Source organism: Prunus avium, chromosome 4, assembly GCF_965620075.1.
Source record: "Prunus avium chromosome 4, drPruAviu1.hap1.1, whole genome shotgun sequence".
NCBI classification, from domain to species: domain Eukaryota; kingdom Viridiplantae; phylum Streptophyta; class Magnoliopsida; order Rosales; family Rosaceae; genus Prunus; species Prunus avium.
The window spans coordinates 18,198,790-18,219,736 of record NC_142287.1 but is presented as its reverse complement, the minus strand read 5'-3'; the positions used below and the strand labels follow the sequence as shown (position 1 = coordinate 18,219,736).

At 42.3% G+C, this 20,947-nt stretch overlaps 3 protein-coding genes and 1 non-coding gene across 5 annotated transcripts; 3 read left to right on the top strand and 1 right to left on the bottom strand.

Moving 5' to 3' along the window:
* Nucleotides 1-3,697: 3,697 nt before the first annotated feature.
* LOC148294950 (uncharacterized) lies at nt 3,698-7,049 on the top strand. Its single transcript, XM_088252321.1, has 9 exons — nt 3,698-4,268; nt 4,353-4,426; nt 4,784-5,006; nt 5,136-5,254; nt 5,402-5,727; nt 5,775-5,835; nt 5,884-5,983; nt 6,488-6,668; nt 6,752-7,049. Exons 1-9 carry the CDS (start codon nt 3,698-3,700, stop codon nt 7,047-7,049), a joined length of 1,953 nt encoding a protein of 650 aa, XP_088108447.1.
* A 334-nt stretch (nt 7,050-7,383) lies between these two features.
* TRNAS-GCU (transfer RNA serine (anticodon GCU)) lies at nt 7,384-7,465 on the bottom strand. Its single transcript has one exon. It is a non-coding gene; the product is annotated as a tRNA-Ser (tRNA).
* A 494-nt stretch (nt 7,466-7,959) lies between these two features.
* Nucleotides 7,960-11,677, top strand: DIT1 (dicarboxylate transporter 1). Its single transcript, XM_021956368.2, has 3 exons — nt 7,960-9,328; nt 10,247-10,468; nt 11,012-11,677. Exons 1-3 carry the CDS (start codon nt 8,213-8,215, stop codon nt 11,372-11,374), a joined length of 1,701 nt encoding a protein of 566 aa, XP_021812060.1. The 5' UTR covers nt 7,960-8,212; the 3' UTR covers nt 11,375-11,677.
* Nucleotides 11,678-12,611: 934 nt separating this feature from the next.
* On the top strand, nt 12,612-14,804 carry LOC110755198 (protein LATERAL BRANCHING OXIDOREDUCTASE 1-like). 2 transcript variants are annotated; one of them, XM_021956369.2, is made up of 4 exons: nt 12,612-13,150; nt 13,285-13,532; nt 13,653-13,980; nt 14,398-14,804. In XM_021956369.2, the coding sequence occupies exons 1-4, from the start codon at nt 12,890-12,892 to the stop codon at nt 14,632-14,634; spliced, it is 1,074 nt and encodes a 357-aa protein (XP_021812061.2). In that variant the 5' UTR covers nt 12,612-12,889; the 3' UTR covers nt 14,635-14,804. The 2 variants fall into 2 exon arrangements, with proteins under 2 accessions (XP_021812061.2, XP_021812062.2); XM_021956370.2 differs by having other exon boundaries at nt 12,985-13,150; nt 13,259-13,532.
* The last annotated feature ends 6,143 nt before the right edge of the window (nt 14,805-20,947 follow it).

The following is a 20,947-nucleotide window of genomic DNA, read 5'->3' as shown; positions in this document are numbered from 1 at the left end:
TGCTCAGGAAGCTGCTGACCTTGAACCCAACCATATCTGAATTGCCTGGCCACCTCCACCTTGATCTGTTTGGTGTTGGCTTCATACTCCTCGTCCCTACTGCGTGCGGCATCCACCAGTTCTTGTTTAAGACGGTTAACCTCCATCAGTACAGTGCTTTGGCCACTTTTCAGAGTTCGCAGTTCGCCCTGCTGTTGCTCGAGCTCATCCTCACACTCCTTGATGCGCTTCCCGCTAAGTTCGAGGGTTGCCGTTTTTTCGCATATCTCGCGGCTCATAGCTTGAAACCTCGCCATTTGCTTGTTGCGAATTCCAGCCATCTGCAAGAAGTAAAAGGTGGGGCGTTAAACAGGCAATTATGATAGGACATGGCAATTGGATGACACAAGTACAAATCTCAAACGTACCGCGTTCAAGCACAGTGACTGATAACTCCACATTTGTTCGTCAGTCATGGACGCGAGGTCGTTCTCTCCCAATGAGCTAGCAGGAGTGGGGGCACAAGGGCCTTACTGAGGTCGGGATGGTGTACTCGAAGCAGACGCATTGGGTGAACCCAAACCCCGAAACGACCTGTGAAGCATGGCGTGATTTCTTCGCAAACCCAGAGGACTCGGGCTCTTTTCTCGATCTCCTTTCCCTACGGCCTGGGACTGACAATGAGCGTGGTGCCGACATATCTGACTGGTCAGACTCGGACCTGGATGCGTAGTCTTCGGAGATGCTGTGCTGAGCTAACTCAACCTCCCTTTCTTGAAAGCTGGCCTGGATGAGAGACGCTGAATCCTCGGTACAACAAAGCTCAATGTCGACGGAGCAAATGTCCTTGAACAAGTCTATTTCGCGTAGGTTCGAATCGGCCAAAGTGAACGGCAAATAAATCAACGTACGATGAGCAGTGGAGAGACGAACGAGTGTCGCAGGATCGACAAAGTGCGTAATGTCCCACCCTTGACCAGCCAAATTGTCCTCCAACCAAGCAATTCGGTCCTCAGGAATCAGATATCTTTTATCCAAACGAAGTTCTGCCAAAATAAGAGGTTAGTTAAACCTGCAAAAACACAATATGCTATGTTTCAAAGACATAAATATATATACCAGGTTTTGGGCCAAATGTCGACGGGATAGGCATGTTAGACATCTCTGGCGCCGCCCACTCCCCAGTGATTAAGAGAGGTTGGTTTTTCCAGTACTTAGCGGAAGTGGGCTTACAAGTAAATACCTTTTTACCCGATCCGGACGTAAAGAAGAAATAATGACTTTCCCCTCTGACGGCTAGAAATCCTTAAAGCTAAGGGACACACCCCATTTCAAACCGACGGCTAGAAATCCAGATATGAGAAGGTAAGAATTCGGGTTTAGTTGCATGGGGTGAAGGCCTAAGTAGAATAAGAGCATATGAAAGAGGGGATGGAGCGGGAACCTAACATACTCTAAGTGGGCCGGCGAGAGAATTAAGGAACCCTGAGGGATACCGGCACCAGTGTACATATTCGCCCCCAGAGGAAGAGGACCGACCCCTATGTTGTCGGGAACACATCCTTTGGTGCGAGCCTTAAGTATCTCATAGTTCGGTGGGACGCCACCGGATTTGGGCCAAATCTCGTGGCTCCACATGAAAAATAGCAAAGATGAAAATAGTACTTACTTGGTGGTGGCAGAAACAAGATCCCTTCGGCGGAGTTCTCAAATGCACAGAACACTTTCCTCTCCTTTCACGCCTGAGGCTTGAATATGAGGAACAAGAGCACATGGTTTTGCGAGTGAATGTACCCCCATCAACCGAACTTTTATAGCGGAGGCGAAGGGTTGGTAAGATAATTCATATAAGTCACGGGAAAGTCTGTCGAAAGCAAGGATAAGGCTGGATGTGGCTGGTTCAGATATTTGCTTCAGGCTCTGACAACAAAGCTTAGTATGATATGATAGCTCGAATTTATTTCTACCCAACGCATGCAGAAAGCTGCATGCACTTAGTAGATGCAGACAATAAGTAGTGCAAGGTACACTTACGGAGCTAAGCTTGTTCACCCCTTCACGCAAAGACTAGAGCACGGATAGCTAAAGCGAACCACGCCAAAAAAAAAAAAAAAAAAAAAAAAAAAAAAAAGAGAGTCGTGAACACCTTGGATTGGCGGAGAGACCGAAGGCACACGGGTTCGGAAGGACAGCTAAGGGGTATATGGGGTCTGTATGGATAGCTGAAGCAGGAAAAAAAAAAAGTCGTGAACACCTTGGATTGGCGGAGAGACCGAAGGCACACGGGTCCGGAAGGACAGCTAAGGGGTATTTGGGGTCTGTATGGATAGCTGAAGCCAAAAAAAAAAAAAAAAAAAAAAAAGCCCAAACTTGATGGGATCAGCCAGGAGAAAGAATGTGGGGATTGGCTAGGAGAGAGAATATGGGATCGGATTGGCAAAAGTCCAAACTTAATGGGATTGGCCAGGAGAGAGAATGTGGGATTGGCTAGGAGAGAGAATATGGGATCGAATTGGTAAAAGTCCAAACTTAATGGCGAGGAGAGAGAATATGGGATCGAATTGGTAAAAGTCCAAACTTGATGGGATCCGCCAGGAGAGAGAATGTGGGATTGGCTAGGAGAGAGAATATGGGATCGGATTGGCAAAAGTCCAAACTTGATGGGATCGGCCAGGAGAGAGAATGTGGGATTGGCTAGGAGAGAGAATATGGGATCGGATTGGCAAAAGTCCAAACTTGATAGGATCGACCAGGAGAGAGAATGTGGGATCGGTCAGGAGAGAGAATATGAGATCGGTCAGGAGAGAGAACATGGGATGGGATTGGCAAAAGCTCAAACTTGATGGGATCGGCCAAGAGAGAGAATGTGGCATCGGCCAGGAGAGAGAGTAAGAGAGAATATAGGATTGGACGGATTGGCAAAAGCCCAAGCCCAAGTGGGGATGGGATCGGCCAGGAGAGAGAATGTTTACTTTGATCATTTTTCCCTATCCACCCGCGAAGCGTGTAGAGAGGAAAAAAGAGGGGCACTGTGGGGACAAAATCTAACATAACCCATATGCCACAACTAAAGAACGTGGGATGAGCAAACTTCCCTCCCATTAGAGGAGTGCAGAACAAGGGAGACTCAAATTGCTCGTCTGATTCCATTACCACGAAGTGGAGGACGGGACGCGCAAAGCTAGGGAAGTGGGGCTAAACCCACGACCTCGGAATGCTATAAAAACCTAGCTAGACCTCCAGCAAAGGTACGTGAAATTGAAGCGAACACTAAGAGTACGTTGCACAAACACTGACTTGAGCGTCGGAGTGACTTTTGCAGGTACTCACCCCCTTTCCATCGTTCGATTCCGGGAACGTAATCCGGAGTTCTCTTTCGACTAAGGAAGCGTGCGGACTTCAGTCAAGAACCTGTGGAGGTATTTCTTCTTGAAAGAAATCCTGCTCCAACAGTTTCATTGATTGGATTGATTGTAATCATCTTGTTGACTTAGGCTTCTCTGGAGCCAATTTCACTTGGTGTAACAAAAGGAATTCTGAGGGTATTATTTGGAAAAGGCTTGATAGAGGTTTATGCAACATTGAGTGGCGGCTTTTGTTTCCTGAAGCTCATTTATCTCATCTTCCTAGGGTTAATTCGGATCATTGCCCTCTTTTGGTGAAATTATTGTCAAATCATGCCCCATCCAGAGTTTCTTTGCCTTTTAGGTTTCAAGCTATGTGGTTAAGCCATCCTGATTTCTCTGAGTTCATTTCTTATATTTGGAGTTTTAGTGAGGGCCATGCTGTTCATAAATCTATTAGTCTTATTCCTTCTCTCCATCATTGGAATAAGCATGTTTTTGGCTGTCTTTTTCGAAAGAAAAAGAGTCTTTTAGCTAGGCTTGCGGGTATTCAGCGAAAGTTGTGTTTGCAGTTCAATCCTTATCTCTGTAATCTTGAGGTTGAGTTGACTAAAGAGTATAATCTCATTCTTGATCAGGAAGAGATGTTTTGGCTGAGGGAAGGCGATTGGAACACTAAGTTTTTTCATCTTTCTACTGTCATCAGAAGGAGAAGGAATAAATTGGAAGGGTTGAATAATGATGATGGAGTGTGGGTGACTGAGAAAAATGGTATGAAGCAGATTGTTTGTGATTATTTTCAAGGGTTGTTTAATGTTTCTGTTTCAGCTGGTGAGTATTCTTCGCTTCCTCAATTGTTTCCTCAACTTGGTTGTGATGATTTAGCTGGTTTAAGTGGCACTGTCACTGAATTAGAAATTAAACATAGTTTGTTTGCTATTGGAGGTCTTAAAACCCCTGGGCCAGTTGGTTTCCCTGCTATTTTTTAGCAGAATTTTTGGGATCTTTGTTCTAGTGATATCATCTCAGTTGTTAAGGATTGTTTTATAACTGCTTCTCTTCCTGAGCATCTCAATGATACCTTGATTGCTTTGGTTCCTAAGGTTGAGAGGCCTACTTCTATGCCTTAATTAAGGCTTATCAGTCTGTGTAACACTCTTTACAAAGTGGTTTCTAAGATCCTTGTTGCAAGACTTAGACCTCTTATGTCTAAGCTTGTTAGTCCCACTCAAGTGAGTTTTGTGCCAGGCAGATATATTACTGATAATATTGTTGTGGCTCAGGAAATGTTGCATAAATTTAAAATTTCGAAAGGGAAAAAAGGGTTTGTTGCTTGGAAAATTGATCTATCCAAGGCTTATGATCGTCTGAGCTGGAATTTTATTAGGGAAGTGTTTTGGGAAGTTGGCATTAGAGGCAGGATTCTTGAGCTTCTTATGATTTGTATTAGTTCTGTCCAGTATAAAGCTGTTCTGAATGGTGAGTTAACGGAGGCATTTGTTCCTAAATGTGGGATTAGGCAGGGTGATCCTCTTTCCCCTTATATTTTTGTCTTGTGCATGGAGAAACTTTCTCATCTTATTCAGCAAAGAGTTCAGGATAAAATCTGGAAGCTTGTTCAGATTTATCAAGAGGGTCCTATGGTGTCGCATTTATTCTTTGCCGATGATATGATCCTTTTTGGTTAAGCTTCTGTTACTCAAGTTAAGGTTATGAAGCAGTGCTTAGATGACTTTTGTAATCTCTCTGGTCAAAGGGTTAGTTTTGAGAAATCTGTGATTTGTGTTTCTCCAAATACTTGCTCTGATTTAGGTCGCCAAGTGGCTTCTATTAGTGGTTCTCCTCTTATTGATTGTCTTGGTAAATACCTTGGAGTTCCTTTGATTCATAAAAGAGTTACTAAGGCTACTTATTTTGAGATCGTTGATAAGGTTCAAAGAAGGTTGTTTGCGTGGAAGAGTCATACTCTTTCTATGGCTGGTAGGATCACTTTGATGCAGTAAGTTACCTCTGCCATTCCCATTTATTCAATGCAAACTGCTCAATTTCCTGTCTCTATTTGTGATAAACTTGATCAGTTAAATATGAATTTTCTTTGGGGCCATACTGCAAATAAGAATAAGGTTCATCTTGTTAATTGGGATACTTTTTGTCAAGCTAAGTCTGTTGGTGGTTTGGGAATCAAGAAAACTGCCTGGATGAATCAAGCTTTATTGGCTAAGACTGGTTGGAGATTGCTTCAGAATGATCAAGGCCTTTGGTCTCAGGTTTTGAATGCTAAGTATTTGAGGCAGTATGATCTTCTTGCTGCTAAGGATCTTCATTTAAGTTGCAGTTCTAGTGTTTGGAGGGGTGTTTTATATGGTGCTAAGCTAAGCTTCTCCCTCATGGTCTTCAATGGAGGGTAGGTTCTGGTGATAATATTTTATTTTGGACTGATTCTTGGTTAAGCTGTGGTCCTTTGCAGAGTCATGCTCTAATTGATTTATCTGAGGAAATGCTCCAACTTAACGTAAGTGATTTTTTGGAAGATGGTTGTTGGGATATGAATTGTTTGCAGGAATGTTTGCCTGATGAGATTGTCCAGATGATTTTAAGCATTCATTCTGGTTTTTTTGGGAGTGGTCTGGATAAAAGAATTTGGAAGTGCACTCCAAATGGTGATTTCTCCATTAAGTTAGTTTATAATACCATTTTTCTTGAAGGGAATGTTCTGTCGTGGCAGCGGGCTTTTCTTTGGAAGCTTAAAATTCCTCCTAAGATTAAAACCTTTCTTTGGCTGTTGTGCCATAAGAAGTTGCTTACCATTTATCAAAGGCAGAAAAGGGGCCTTACTTCCTGTGCTCCTTGTCCCAGGTGCATTTATCCTATAGAATCTATTGAGCATTTAGTTATAGGTTGTTGTTGCTCTATGGATATTTGAAGTGGCTTAGGGTTTAGTGATAAGTTGGTTAACTGCCATGTGGGTGATTTTGATGTTTGGCTTTTGCACAATCTGCAGTCTAAACAAGTTGTTTGTGATAATTTGCCTTGGTCCTTAGTTTTTGCTGTTTGTCTCTGTTTCATCTGGAAGTGGCGCTGTAAAGTTGTTTTTGAGGCTGGGTTTGTTATGCCTTCTGAGCCTCATAAGTTGATTATGTAGTATGCTATGGACTGGTTTACAGCTTGTAAGCCTATGCTTAGCTCCCCTAAGAAGTGTGTCGTGCAGGTGCATTGGCATGCCCCTCTTCTTGGTATTTTTAAGCTCAACACTGATGGGAGTCGGAAGTTTGATTCTGGTGCTATTGGGGCAGGTGGCTTGATTAGAAATTATGCTGGGGGATTGGATTACGGGCTTTGTTGTCAGTCAGGGTGTTGGTTTTACTCTTGAGGCTGAGCTTTGGGGTATTTTTTTGGGGGCTTCATTTGGCATGGGATATTGGTTGCAGACATGTTGAGGTGGAATGTGATGCTAGCTCTGTGGTGTCTCTTCTTGCTGGTCCCATTGCTTCCACTCATCCTCTTTTTAGCTTGATAAATTGTTGCAATTTGAAGATGCAGCAGGATTGGTTTTGTTCTCTCACTCATGTGTTTCGTGAGCAAAACTCTGTTGCTGATGTTTTGGCTCACATGAGTCATGATATGGTTCCTGGCTTTCATCGGTTTGAGCTGGCGCCTCCTTGTGTTTGTAATAGCCTTGTTGCTGATGTTTGCAGCTTGGCTAGGCCTAAAGTTGTAGTTGTTTAGTCTTTTTGTTTTGGCCTTCTTGGCCCCATCTCACCAAAAAAAAAAGAGAAAAAAAAAGGAGGAGGATTAATTTTTTTAGTACATGTAGTAGTCTAAAATATAATCAAAGGGGAGTTTCTCACACACACTCAAACTCCGTTTGCTAAATAATTGAAACCTTAAAACAATGAAATATAATAAAACATTAACGATTTATTTATTGGTTAGGGCATAAAATAAAAAAATAAAAAATTGTGTTACTAAAGTAATTAAGGAAAACTGAGACAACTCGTTGCTAATTGGCTGGATGCCACACTTTGGTAGTACCTGAAAAAATGAAAAAAGAAAAAGCATACGTCGCCTGAGAGATTCGAACTCTCGCGGGGAAACCCCATGTACTTAGCAGGCACACGCCTTAACCACTCGGCCAAAGCGACACTTTGTTTTTATTCTTGCAATATATTGAAATATATATTTATGTAGTTCCGGAGATTCGCTCGAGTGCCCTCGCGCTTACGCAGAGACACTGTGGGACAGCAGGATCCAGGCTACGTTTTAGCCCACGTGCACTTGTGTGGTGCCTGTTGATCAGTGGCATTTCCGTCTTTTCACACGCCTCAAACCCCTGGCCCTTGGCGCAGGCAGATCTCCTCTGCCGCTTCCCTACACGCCTCCAACTCTCCACTTTCCCTTGGCGCCATCTGCTTCTCACTCAGAACCTTTGCCTTTTTCCACGAGCGGGACAAATACTCCACCGCCAATCCCAACGCTCCACGTGGACCCAATCCCCACGTCATCAACGAGAAAAGCTACGCCCCCAGTCCACTCAGATCCTTCCACGTGGACCCCCTCCACCGGCGCATGTTAGCGAAAGTACTCAGTAGGCAGCAGCCACTGTCGATGATGTTGTTGAGACTTGAGACTTTAGACGGAGATTTCGATTTTCAAACCATCAACTACCAGCCACTCCAGACGACATTTCCAAAGCGCCGTTTTGAAAAAAAAGCAGTATATTCCAACACCAATCCACTCCGTCGGATTTAAATCCAACGGCCCACATTACTCCTCTACTTTTACATAAATACCCTTCCCTCCTCCTCAACGCCTCCATTTCGACACATGCTACTTCTTCTGCTGCTGCTTCTCTGAGCTCCGCCGCAGCAGATCCCAGCCCCTTCCCGAAAATGGCGTCGCTCGCCCTCACCGCCACTCTCTCCCCCACCCTCCCCTCTCTCAGATCCCACGCTTCCTTCCCAAAAGCGCTACTTCTAAAACCGTTTTCAGTCTCCCAAACCCGCCGAAACTCCCTTAAAACCGCCGCTCTCGGTCTCGGTTTCAACAAAACCCTCATTTCCTCCCCCAAACTCGCAAATTTAACCCGCGACTTTTCTTCCCCCCGCCGTGGCCTCTCCGTCAAAGCCGCTGCGACAACCGGCGGTTCTTCGATCACTCCGGCGGCCAAGGAACCATGGCAAGGCGCGGCCATGAAGCCTCTGCTCGCGTCCATTGCGACGGGCGTAATCCTCTGGTTCGTGCCCACTCCTGCCGGCGTCACCAAGAACGCGTGGCAGCTTCTAGCGATTTTCCTCGCCACCATCGTCGGCATCATCACCCAGCCCTTGCCTCTCGGAGCCGTCGCCTTGCTCGGCCTCGGCGCCTCCGTCCTCACTAAGACGCTGACTTTCGCGGCGGCTTTCTCTGCCTTCGGAGATCCAATCCCCTGGCTCATCGCCCTCGCCTTCTTCTTCGCCCGAGGCTTCATCAAGACCGGCCTCGGAAATCGAATCGCGTACCAGTTCGTCTCCCTCTTCGGTAGTTCCTCTCTGGGGTTAGGGTACAGTCTGGTCTTCAGTGAAGCCCTGTTGGCTCCGGCGATCCCATCCGTCTCGGCCCGAGCCGGAGGAATTTTTTTGCCGTTGGTGAAGTCGCTCTGCGTTGCGTGCGGTAGCAATGTCGGGGACGGGACAGAGGGAAAGTTGGGGTCGTGGTTGATGCTTACGTGTTTCCAGACTTCGGTGATTTCGTCGGCCATGTTCTTGACGGCCATGGCTGCTAACCCATTGAGCGCCAACTTGACTTTCAACACGATTAAGCAGACGATTGGGTGGACGGATTGGGCTAAAGCTGCAATTGTGCCTGGTTTGGTGTCGTTGATTGTGGTGCCGCTGTTGTTGTATGTGATTTACCCGCCGGAGGTGAAGAGTAGCCCCGACGCGCCCAAGCTTGCCAGGGAGAGGCTGGAGAAGATGGGCCCTTTGTCTAACAAAGAGATTATAATGGCTGGCACTCTGCTTCTTACGGTACGCATTTCTTTTTAGTTGCTAATGCAATAATTAGCCAAATGTAGTTAGAAGTTTCTTGGTTTGTTTGGAGAATTGTATTTTATGGGGTTGTAGGTTTTAAATTTCTCGAATTGTCTACCAACTCAGTGTGTTGGGTGGGAACTCTTGTAGGCTGTTCCTTGCAGCTTCTTTCTTAGGCATCATCCCTCTTCAGTTTAGGACACTGTTAAAGCTCGTGTCAAGATAGGTTCTCCTCTTGGAAAGGTTAATACTTATGATGGAAGGATAAAGTCACCTTTCTAAGCAACCGTGTTTCTAACTAACCAACTAATTATCCCCTTTTCATCTTGCTTCCCCTCTAGTGGTTGTATAGGTTAGTAAAAAGCGACGAAGTATAGTCACATGGGGATTTTACAAGCTTCATATTACTTACTGAATGCAATGAAGTATTTCTTAAAAGATTATTGAAATTTCCTGTATTGTAAAGTTTCCTGTACATGTAAAGTTTAAAATCAGCATAGGATAGGAAATGCGAAGGATCCAAAAATGCAAAAGAGATGATGAATAATATATGATTTGCTCAATGGACTGAATGTTTATAGGAAAATATTGAAATTGCCTGCACTGGTAGATGATAACACCTGCCATTAACTTTTCATGGCGTATGTTTTCAGAGTTTAGCATTTACTGTATGACATTTGCAGCTGGGTGGATAGGGGTCATAACTACACTTTTAATTCTCCTATGCCATGCTGATTGTTGTAGCAGCCTAAGCTTGAAAATACTTTTGTAATAACTCAGTTGATGCTGTAAAACTATTTCCCTTTACTGACACTTGTACACAAATGTCTGATGCTGTTTCTGTGGATGCATCTATATTGTCACTTGAAAATATATATGCTCATAGTTTACCTCCTTTTCTCTGTGATATATCAGGTTGGACTTTGGATTTTTGGAGGAGTTTTGAATGTGGATGCTGTTACTGCTGCCATTCTTGGATTATCTGTTCTCCTTGTTACTGGTGTTATTACATGGAAGGAGTGCTTAGCTGAATCAGTTGCTTGGGACACACTTACTTGGTTTGCTGCACTCATTGCAATGGCTGGGTATCTCAACAAATACGGTCTTATCTCCTGGTTTAGTCAAACTGTAGTTAAGGTTTGTCTTCTTTTTCTCTTACTGGTCCCCTAGATGTGCATGCTTATAAATGTAGGTTGGCAGTTTAGATGAGCATTACATTTTTCTTTCTTTGTTTCTGTGGTGAAATTTTTTTAGCAAATGCAGACCTTACTTGCATAAAAGTGGGTTCATCCTCACTTAATTTATGGTCCTTTCATAGTTATCATTTGTATGTATTTCAGTTTCGCAAGTTTCCATAACTGGCTTGAGACTTACAAATCAATAAGAAATTTTAACTAGCTTACAAGTCACTCTGCTAGTTATCCATCATCTGATTTCAGGACTTTTCCATTTACTGGGAAATGTTAACTAGCTTACAAGTCACTCTGCTAGTTATCCATCATCTGATTTCAGGACGTTTCCTTTTACTGGTGTAAACTACCGCACTTGCGTTAGTGCACTAATGTTATATGTCCTGCTATATGACCTCAACCTTAATGAATCTTCTGCCGTATGTTGTTAAGTGCAGTGTTTTACTTTTGGTTGTCAGTGTCACTAACAACTATTCTGCTCTTTTTACAGTTTGTTGGCGGATTGGGTCTTTCATGGCAGCTGTCTTTTGGCATTCTGGTTCTTCTCTATTTCTACTCACACTACTTCTTTGCCAGCGGAGCTGCTCATATTGGTGCAATGTTTACAGCATTCTTGTCTGTTGCTAGTGCCCTTGGTACTCCACCATACTTTGGAGCGATGGTGCTTGCATTCCTCTCCAACCTCATGGGTGGCCTTACCCACTATGGTATTGGGTCGGCACCTGTTTTCTATGGCGCTAACTATGTTCCGCTTGGCAAGTGGTGGGGCTATGGATTCCTTATCTCCGTCGTCAATATTATTATTTGGCTAGGAGTTGGAGGGGTTTGGTGGAAGTTCATCGGCTTGTGGTAAAGGGAGTTGGCCATGAAAATCTGCCGACTTAAAATCCGGCACTGTTTCTGATTACACTCAGATGCTGTTTCACTTCTTTGCTGAGGCACACTTTTGATCTTTCCCTTTAATTCTTTCACGTGGAAATAATCTTTGGTCATTTCAGGGAGACCGTTTGGGTGAAATTTGGTATACATAGCAGGTCTATTTTAGAGCAGAAATTAGATAATGTACCCCCAAATTTTGATGTAGCATCACAGGAGCTGTCTTCAATTCATGATATAATTTGTTTTATGCTTGTTGAATGCCACATTTATTTTCTCAGTGGTGTACCAAGAACAACACTAGGGCTCATATCACTTCACCATATTACCTTTTACATTGCTAGATTAGATCAGTAGGTTTTGAGTGCTTGGGCTGGATAATAATTGGTTGAATATTCCATTACACTTATCTTTTTCGCATTTGTAGTGACTCTGTGCAGTGGGCTCTTGAATATTGCATGACTCATTATCTGCCAAAACATATAAAGAAAGGTTGATGAAGAAATAATGAAACAAGATCAAATTTTGATAGGCTACAATATTAAGTACCTCCATTTGATCACCTAGATTGACAATAAGAGCCTGGGGTATTATAGGAACTCTGAACCGCGACCATGTAGCATCTTTGAAAAGCGGAAGACGATGTGTTGGGTTTAACCTTTCTTTTCATCTTGTTAGCTCTGTTTTAGTACACAAGTAAATCACCATTAGGCACTTTAGAGCATCTCCAAGGATTGGCATGTTGCCTATTCAATTGCCTATTGGGAAAAAAAAATTGATTTCAATGGAACTAGGTAATGCATATTATATTATTTATTTTCATCTTTTACATTTACCTCATTTCACCAACCACAAAAAACAAAAGAAACTTGTATTTTATAAATAATAAAAATATGTGGATCCAATATAGACTTTGAAGTAGGCAATACCCATTTGCCTATTTCCTTAGAGTATGAAAATGCTAATGTGGCAAGGCAAATCTATTGAAGTCGGCAATACCCATTTGCCTATTTCCTTAGAGCATAAAAATGCTAATGTGGCAAGGCAAATAAGATTTGCCTACCCTTTTGCCTCTTGCCTTTGGAGATGCTCTTAGCTTTGTTTATTTATTTATTTTTATTTTTTTATAACTTTACAAGAGAATGTTCTGTTCTTTCTTCTTCTTTTGTTTTTTTGTTTTTGCTTTTTTTAATACTAAATAATAGACAAACATGAGCTACTTTTCTAGACCTGCATAACTAGTGGATGAGCATGCATACTTTGGATATTTCATAAGCAAGCCTCATATATTTCAATAGGATAGATAGATACTTTATTTTTTATAATATCTCTCCCCTTGAAATTGCAGAAACGTCCAAGTTGCTCCCATCACGAGCTTTCCTTGGAACAGAAGAGATATCATTTTCATTTGCAGCTGAAATTACAGAAGCTCTGATTTTGGGGGGGTGAGGCTAGAAAGAAACCAAGCAACCAAGCAACCAGATAGATAGACATGGCTGAATCTTCTTCCACTATTTCCAAGCCCAAGATAGAGTTAGGATCCAAAACTGTCCAAGAGCTGCTCCTGCTCCCCAAAGGGGAACAACAAGTGCCTGAGAAATATATCTATAAAGTTGGAGCCCCAGATGCTTCATCTGTCCAGTTGAAGGATATTCCAGTGATTGATCTTGGCCTACTCCTCACACCTTCCTCAACCACTCAACAACAACTTGAGAATTTTCGATCAGCTCTTACCACATGGGGTTGCTTTCAGGTCTGAATTCAAATACCCAATTTACTTGTGTTTACTTGAGAAAACTTGGTACATGAATTAGCAAAGTTTTGAATAATCCACCTGAATTCATATGTAAACCATGTTTAGGCTGCTGCTCTGACTCTGTGTTCCAGGCAATAAACCATGGCATGACACCTGAATTCCTAGACGAGGTCCGAGAAATGACAAAACAATTTTTCGCACTTCCACTAGAAGAGAAGCAGAAATACTCGAGAGAAGTCAACGATATTCAAGGATATGGGAACGACATGGTTATTTCTCAACAACAAACACTTGATTGGACTGACCGGCTATACCTTTCTGTATATCCAGAAGAGCATCGAAACCTCAAATTGTGGCCTCAAAATCCCGAATCTTTGAGGTAACTTGTGTTTGCTTGCTATAAATGTATTTTCTTCCTTCACACTGAACTGAAACAACCAGCATATCATGATCTCTCAGTCAGAGTTCAACATATATATATATATATATATTATTGCAGGGGAACCTTAGAACAATATTCGAGGAAGTTACAAGTGGTAACAAAAACTGTCCTTGTGGCCATGGCGAGGTCATTGAATTTGGATGATAATTGCTTCTGGGAGCAGTATGGAGAAAAAGGGAAAATGGATGTGAGGTTTAACTTATATCCTCCTTGTTCAAGGCCTGATGTTGTCCTAGGTCTCAAACCACATGCAGATGGAACAATAATCACCCTTCTCTTGCAAGACAAACAAGTCGAAGGCCTTCAGTTTCTTAAAGACGATCAGTGGTTTAGAGCTCCCATTGTTCCTGACGCGCTTCTCATTAATGTCGGTGATCTGGCAGAGGTAAATCAAATGTTCTCTCTCAACCTCTTCAATTATTGGTTTTAACTAACTTTTAAAGCAAGGCCTGAAGAAGAGTAGTAAAGCTTAATTGAAATTTGGTGAGTAATTGAAATTGTATCCTTTTGGCCAACGGGCAGTGGAAAAGGACATTGGACTTGCAAACCAGTGATTTCAGGTTCGAACCTGCATGACAGCTTTATAGTGTGTTTGAGAAAGAGCCCCCTCCCCAATATCACTTGTATAAAAAATAAAAATAAAAATGTTCCCTTTTGTATGTCATTGTTGTTAGGACTAAAACCAACTCATCAAATATTGAGCAATGGAATTTGAATGAGACCCTTTGAGGGAATTTTAACAATCTAATGCAGTTGGCTTGGCTTACAGAAGCTTGATTGTTGGTTTCCTTGTGATACACAGATATTGAGCAATGGAATCTTGAAGAGCCCTGTACACAGGGTGTTGACAAATCCAGACAAGGAGAGGATCTCTTTGGCTGCTCTCTGCCTGCCTGAATTAGATAAAGAGACTGAACCCCTTGAAAGCCTGGTCAATGAATCAACGCCAAAATTGTACAAGAAGGTGAAAAATTATGATCGCACATATTTCGACTACTACCAGCAGGGGAGGAGACCAATTGAAGCATCAAAAATTTAAACTTACCCTTACATTTCTCTCTTATCCTTATATATATATATATATATATTTATGGGGTGGATCTTGGCACTCTATTTGTTACGTTTTCTTTTTGTTTGAGGTAATTAACTTTTGATTGTCAAATCTACTATTTTTATTTTTATTTATTTTTTAAAAATGCTTATTTATTAGAGACTGATAATCTGCTTCCAAGTGATTGGCACGTCTTTGGTTCTGTTTCTTCTGCCTGAGCAAGTAGAGATAGATAGTGATCAAATCTGGCTGCAGACAGTGAATGGTTTTGAAATCAAGGAAATAACTTATTTTAACAGCCCCTGTAACATTATGTCTTTTAAGTCAATTTTTTTCAATTAATGTAATGTGGGAGAGGATATTCGAAATCTCTTTTAACATTAGAAATAAATAAATAAATACCACTACACGAAAATTTGAGAGTGATGCAAATATGCATCTTTTTGCACCTTCAATCAGATGATTCGATTTCTCAATCTTGCTCCTACGGAGCCAAGGTGAAGTGTTTGTTCCTGAACGAAGGAAGTGGAAAGCGTTTTTCGATAGACTATGGTTTCGAGGCTTCTTGGGGCACCACACTATCTTTACAAAACCCCACCTCACCATCTAGATTGCTCATCATCCCAACCCGGATTTGAGTGGCTGCCTCGTCGGGGCATGCGACAGACTATGTCACTTGCTTCAGACTCAACTCTCTTAGTTTTACCATTTTCTTCAACTTTTCCTTCCCTAAAGATTGACAAGACATTAAATTTCTCAGCATCTTGAGCATCCACCAGACAGATCCTGCACTGTTTCACTTTAAAGTCGGAAGCGTAAACTGGAGTGCCAAAGATAATACCTGAGGAAGAAGTCAAAAGAGGCCATAGTAGAGACATTGTAAAGAGGCCTCAATGATCTCAACCAATGTTTTAAGGCAAAAAGTCACTTTTGGTCCCTGTAGTTTACCATTTTTACCACTTAGGTCCCCATAGTCTCAATTTGATCAATTTTGTCCATGTAGTTTCAATTTCAAGCAATTTAAGGACAAACTTCAATTTCTGTCAAATTACTTTTACTTATGTTACTTATTAAACATGTGCCCCTCACATGGAAGGGCATTTCTGTCCAATCTCCCCAAACACTCCCAGAGCCACCCAGGAGCCCTTCTTGTAGCTTTTCTTCCTTTCAAGTGTCCAAGTTCCTCCCTCCAGGCTCAAGCAATTTTCTCTTTTTATTTCTTGGGATTTTTTTATGAGATCTGTGACTTGGGTTTTGAAGTCCCCATAGCCTCTACAAAAAGCAAAGCTCTTCACTTTCAACTTTAATATTGGACCGAAATGCCCCACCACGTGAGAGGCACATGTTGAATAAGTAACGGAAGTTGGAATAATTTGATAGAAATTGGGAGTTGTCCTTGAATTGCTTGGAATTGAAACTTTAAGGGTAAAATTGATCAGATTGAAACTATAGGGACCTAAGTGGTAAAAGTGGTAAACTACAGGGATCAAAAGTGACTTCTACTAAGCCTTAATGAACATTCAGCTGTATGATGTTAACTGCAATGTTTTACTTTTGGTTGTCACTAAAAACTATTCTGCTCTTTCTACAGTTTGTCGGTGGATTGGGTCTTTCATGGCAGCTGTCTTTTGGCATTCTGGTTCTTCTCTATTTCTACTCTCACTACTTCTTTGCCGTTGGAGCTGCCCATATTGGTGCAATGTTTTTAGCATTCTTGTCTGTTGCTAGTACTCTTGGTACTCCACCATACTTTGGAGCGATGGTGCTTGCATTCCTCTCCAACCTCATGGGTGGCCTTACCCACTGTGGTATTGGGTCGACACTTGTTTTCTACGGTGCTAACTATGTTCCGCTTGGCAATTGGTGGGGCCATGGATTCCTTATACCCGTTGTCAATATTATTATTTGGAGGAGTTTGGTGGAAGTTCATCGGCTTGTGGTACTAAAACTAAACACAAAAGGATTAAATAATTGTGAATGATTTTATATTTCTCCATGAGGAGGATATATAGATATACAAGTACAAGTTGACTTTTCCTACAAGGAAAAGTAATTAGCTAATTACAAGGAATCCTAATTAGGTAATTATTCTAATTAGGTAACGTGAATTACACCAGGAAATCAGGGATCACGAGATCCCTGAATTATGGCTCACACCAACACTCCCCCTCAAGTTGGTGTGTAGATATCTCATATGCCCAACTTGTTAAGTTGTTAAGTGAGTCATGAAAAACCTTTGTTGACACCGTATGCGTTAAGATATCTGTCAGCTGTTCTTCTGACTTTACAAATGGTATATCGATTAGTGTCTGCCGCGCAAATCTCACGGCCTGGAGTTCCGGGCCGAGGGGATATGCGTTAACACGCGGTTTCCTGCTTTTGGGTGCGGTGCGGTTTGTGCGCGGGCGTGCCAGCACGGTTTACCGTGCGTCGATGAATTGATGAGTGTTGGATGGTTGAGTGGTGCGCCTGTTTGAACTCGTCTTCCTAATCAAACGATTGTAGCCAAGAGAGGAAATGGTCTCGGCTGTTAGGTTCACGGCCTGAACTACAAGGCCGTTGAGTGATGGTGTAGGTGGTGGGTTTTGGGCGGTGCTCCGGCGCGCTGCTCAGGGAGCGACGGTCGTATGATATATGGGGTGAGTGAGCGAACAACAAGGATGGTGCTCCGGTGCCTTGAAAATCAAGGGTCGTATGATATATTGATGAATGAGTTTTCCTTACAATCTACCACTACTCCTAGGAAAGCAAGTAAAGATATTGAAAGTGCATTACAGGAAAAAATAAGTTGCTCCGTGGGAGGCTTTGTTTTGGTGTTGAACCCTTTGAATGTAGCTCGAGCCTTGTATTTATAGGAAGAGTCCCTGGAGGAGTAATCGAGGCTAAAAATCTGCATGGTGGAGCTGGATTGGAGCAAGTGGGCAGTCCAATCGACATTTGGGATCGTGAAGTATGGTGGTGTGACCCTAGAAATCCTGGTGAATCTCGGCCGCCGCTTCTGATCGGGTTCTGAGCTTCTGGCCGTGGAGACGCATTTATGGCCTGGATAGCTGGTGAACCAATATCTCAGGCTGTCAGAATTCTTGTGAGAATGTCCACGTCTAATCGCTCTGATCCCCATCACCAAATTCTGACTTCAGTCACTTCCCACCTTCCCTCATGCATTAAATGTTTTCTTGTAGCCAGTGGGTTTGCTGCATTAAACAGGCACTACTTCATTAAATGAAGCCTGGGTCCCTGCTATCACGTGATGATCAGACTTTAATGTTTCTAGCCGCGATTTTGTTTGGCCTCGGCCTCGGCCTGCGCTGGAGGCCGAGATGATCATGCCTTAGCATTTCTTCTTTTGTCTTTAGAAAGGCGAAGTACCCTGGTGAAACGCTGCGTTTCAGCCTTTACGAACAAGTGCCGGGGCCGAGAGAAAGGGCTCCTTCGGCCAACTTATGGCCGTGATTTATCAGGCACAAACAATTAGCTTATCTACCAGCTTCTTCTTGATATAATGCTTATCCACTTCAACATGCTTAGTTCTGCCATGTTGAATTGGATTATTTGCTATATCTCTCGCAACTTGGTTGTCACAGTAAAACTCCATGACTTTCTTTGGTGGAAAACCAATGTCGAACATGAGTATCCTTAGCCAAAGAAGCTCACAAACTCCGTGTGCTATGCCCCTATATTCTGCCTTAGCTGAAGATCAAGCCACTACATTCTGCTTATTACTTCGCCATGTAACCAAATTACTCCCAATGAAAGTGAAGTAACCTGATATAGAACGTCTATTTGTTATATTGCCTGCCCAATATGCATTTGTATAACCCTTGACATCCAAATGTCCCAGTTTTCTAAATATCAAGCCTCGACTTGGAGCTTTCTTCAAATAACTCAAAATCCTCATAAGTGTTGCTAAGTGATCCTCACTAGGAGAATGCATGAACTGGCTAACAACACTAACTGCATATGTGATATTTTGGTCTAGTGTGCGAAAGATAAATTAGTCTTCCCACTAACCTCTGATATCTCTCCTTGTTGGATGGCACTTGATCAGGATAGATTGCTAGGTGATGATTCCGCACAATAAGGGTTTCGGCTGGTGCACACCTTAACATACTAGTTTCTGTCAACATGTCTAGAACATACTTCCTTTGAGAGAGACAAATACAAGTAGCGGAGTGAGTTACTTCGATTCCCAGAAAGTACTTCAAAGCCCCCAAGTCCTTCATCTCAAACTCTGAGGCTAAGTATGTCTGTAATTTACCCGTTTCAACAACATGACTAGTAACTACCATATCATTGACATATATTATTAGCAAAGTAATCTTACCATCCCTACGTTTGATTAATAGGGTATGATTTGAGTTACCTTGATGATATCCATACTTCTTCATTGCTTCAGTGAATCGTCCAAATCATGCTCCTGGACACTGCTTCAATCCATAAAGGGCCTTTTGAAGCCTACACACCTTTCCACTGTTATTAGACAACCTATAACCAGGTGGTATGTCCACGTACACTTCTTCTTCTAGATCTCCATGTAGAAAGGCATTCTTCACATCAAATTGTTTGAGAGGCGAATCTAAATTAGCTGCTAAAGACAATAGAACTTGCACTGTATTTATTTTTGCCACCAGTACAAACGTATCCTGATAATCAACTCCACACGTATGCGTATACCCTTTGGCCACAAGTCTTGCTTTATATTTGTCTATTGTGCCATCAGCTTTGTGCTTAACTATGTACACCCATCAACATCTAACATGTTTCTTTCCTTTAGGTTGAGGAAGTGTCTCCCATGTTCCATTCTTCTGTAAGGCCTCCATCTACACATTCATTGCTTCCACCCATTTTGGCTCTTGCAAAGCTTCTTCCAATCCCTTAGGAATTTTAATTCCTTCCATTTGACTGACAAATGCTTTTGCTTGAGGAGAGAATCTCTGTGTGCAGACATAATAAGCAATGGCATATTTCACCTTGCCTTATGGTGAGAATCTGTTTGGTGGTAGTCCCTTGTTTGCTCGTGCATGTAATTTTTTCACAATTTCAACAATATTTTGAGAAGCACTGGGATCTAAAGGACTTACCTTAGGGATGTTCAGTGGAGCATGAGCTGGTATGTTTGAGAGAGGGGGTCACTGTTGTGCAGTTCGGGATTGCTGATGTCCAATTCGTCTCGGCTCGACTGTTCGGCTTGGCTAGACTGGTTGGCAACTTGCTTCCAATAGCTACTTGACTTGGCTGGCTGAGATGAGCGGCTTGGGTTCCAGTGCAGTATTTTGTGCTTCTTTCCCCCTTATTTCTATCTCAAACCAATTATGTGTTTCCTTTACTGTATTCTCCCCTTGGCATGATTGGGCACTGCTGACAGAAAAACATCTCATTCTCCACAAACGTAACATCCATGGTAACATAAAAGTGGCGACTGTAGGAATGGTAACACCGGTAACCTTTTTGTTGAGGTGAAAGACCCACAAAGACACAGCGGAGGGCACACAGATCCAACTTGGTCTGATGAGATTTATTGAGATGGACATACGCCACACAACTGAAAATTTGTAGAGTGAGACTAAGATGGGAACAAATATGAACATGAGCAGCCAATATTTGGAGTGGTGTTTTAAAACCCAAAACACGTGAAGGCATACAATTAATAAGGTAGATAACATACTAAATAGCTACGGTCCAAAGGGTTTGGGGAACACACCCAACCAATAAAGAGAGCTCGGGCAGTTTCACGAATATGATGATTTTTGGGTTCAGCCACACCATTCTGTTCTGGAGTATGCGGACACATAGTTTCAAGGAGAATGCCTTTTTAAGTGAAGAAGTCTGCAAGTGTGTGGTTAACAAATTGCCCCCCATTATCTGAATGAACATCTTTAATCGAAAAAGAATATTAAGTGTGAATCATCTGTTAAAAATTCTTAAATAAAGAACCAGCTTCACTTTTATGCTTCATAACATAAGCCAAGTTAACCAAGTACAATAATCAATGAACATCACAAACCACTGAACACTAAAGACAGTAGTAATCAGAGATGGACCCCAAACATTTGATTGGATTAAATCAAAAGGAGATGTGCTTTTATTCAAACAAGGTGGATAAAACATTTGGTGACTTTTTGCAAGAATACAAGTCTCACACTGAAAATCATAAATTTTTACTCCACTAAATAGAGATGGAATCAAAGACTGCAAATAACTAAAGGAAACATGACCCAATGGCTGATGCCATAACCAAATCTTCTTATGCTTCTCACTGACAACGCCTTAAATCTAATGAACACGACTCGGTGCAATGTCA

Coding starts and splice junctions, on each gene's coding strand:
- LOC148294950 (XM_088252321.1), top strand. CDS start 3,698: ATGTGGTTAAGCCATCCTGATTTCTCTGAGTTCATTTCTTATATTTGG. Junction 4,269..4,352: donor TAGTTTGTTTGCTATTGGAG/GTCTTAAAACCC, acceptor ATATCATCTCAG/TTGTTAAGGATTGTTTTATA. Junction 5,255..5,401: donor ATTTTGAGATCGTTGATAAG/GTTCAAAGAAGG, acceptor AAACTTGATCAG/TTAAATATGAATTTTCTTTG.
- DIT1 (XM_021956368.2), top strand. CDS start 8,213: ATGGCGTCGCTCGCCCTCACCGCCACTCTCTCCCCCACCCTCCCCTCT. Junction 9,329..10,246: donor CTGGCACTCTGCTTCTTACG/GTACGCATTTCT, acceptor GTGATATATCAG/GTTGGACTTTGGATTTTTGG. Junction 10,469..11,011: donor TTAGTCAAACTGTAGTTAAG/GTTTGTCTTCTT, acceptor CTCTTTTTACAG/TTTGTTGGCGGATTGGGTCT.
- LOC110755198 (XM_021956369.2), top strand. CDS start 12,890: ATGGCTGAATCTTCTTCCACTATTTCCAAGCCCAAGATAGAGTTAGGA. Junction 13,151..13,284: donor CCACATGGGGTTGCTTTCAG/GTCTGAATTCAA, acceptor TCTGTGTTCCAG/GCAATAAACCATGGCATGAC. Junction 13,533..13,652: donor CAAAATCCCGAATCTTTGAG/GTAACTTGTGTT, acceptor ATATTATTGCAG/GGGAACCTTAGAACAATATT.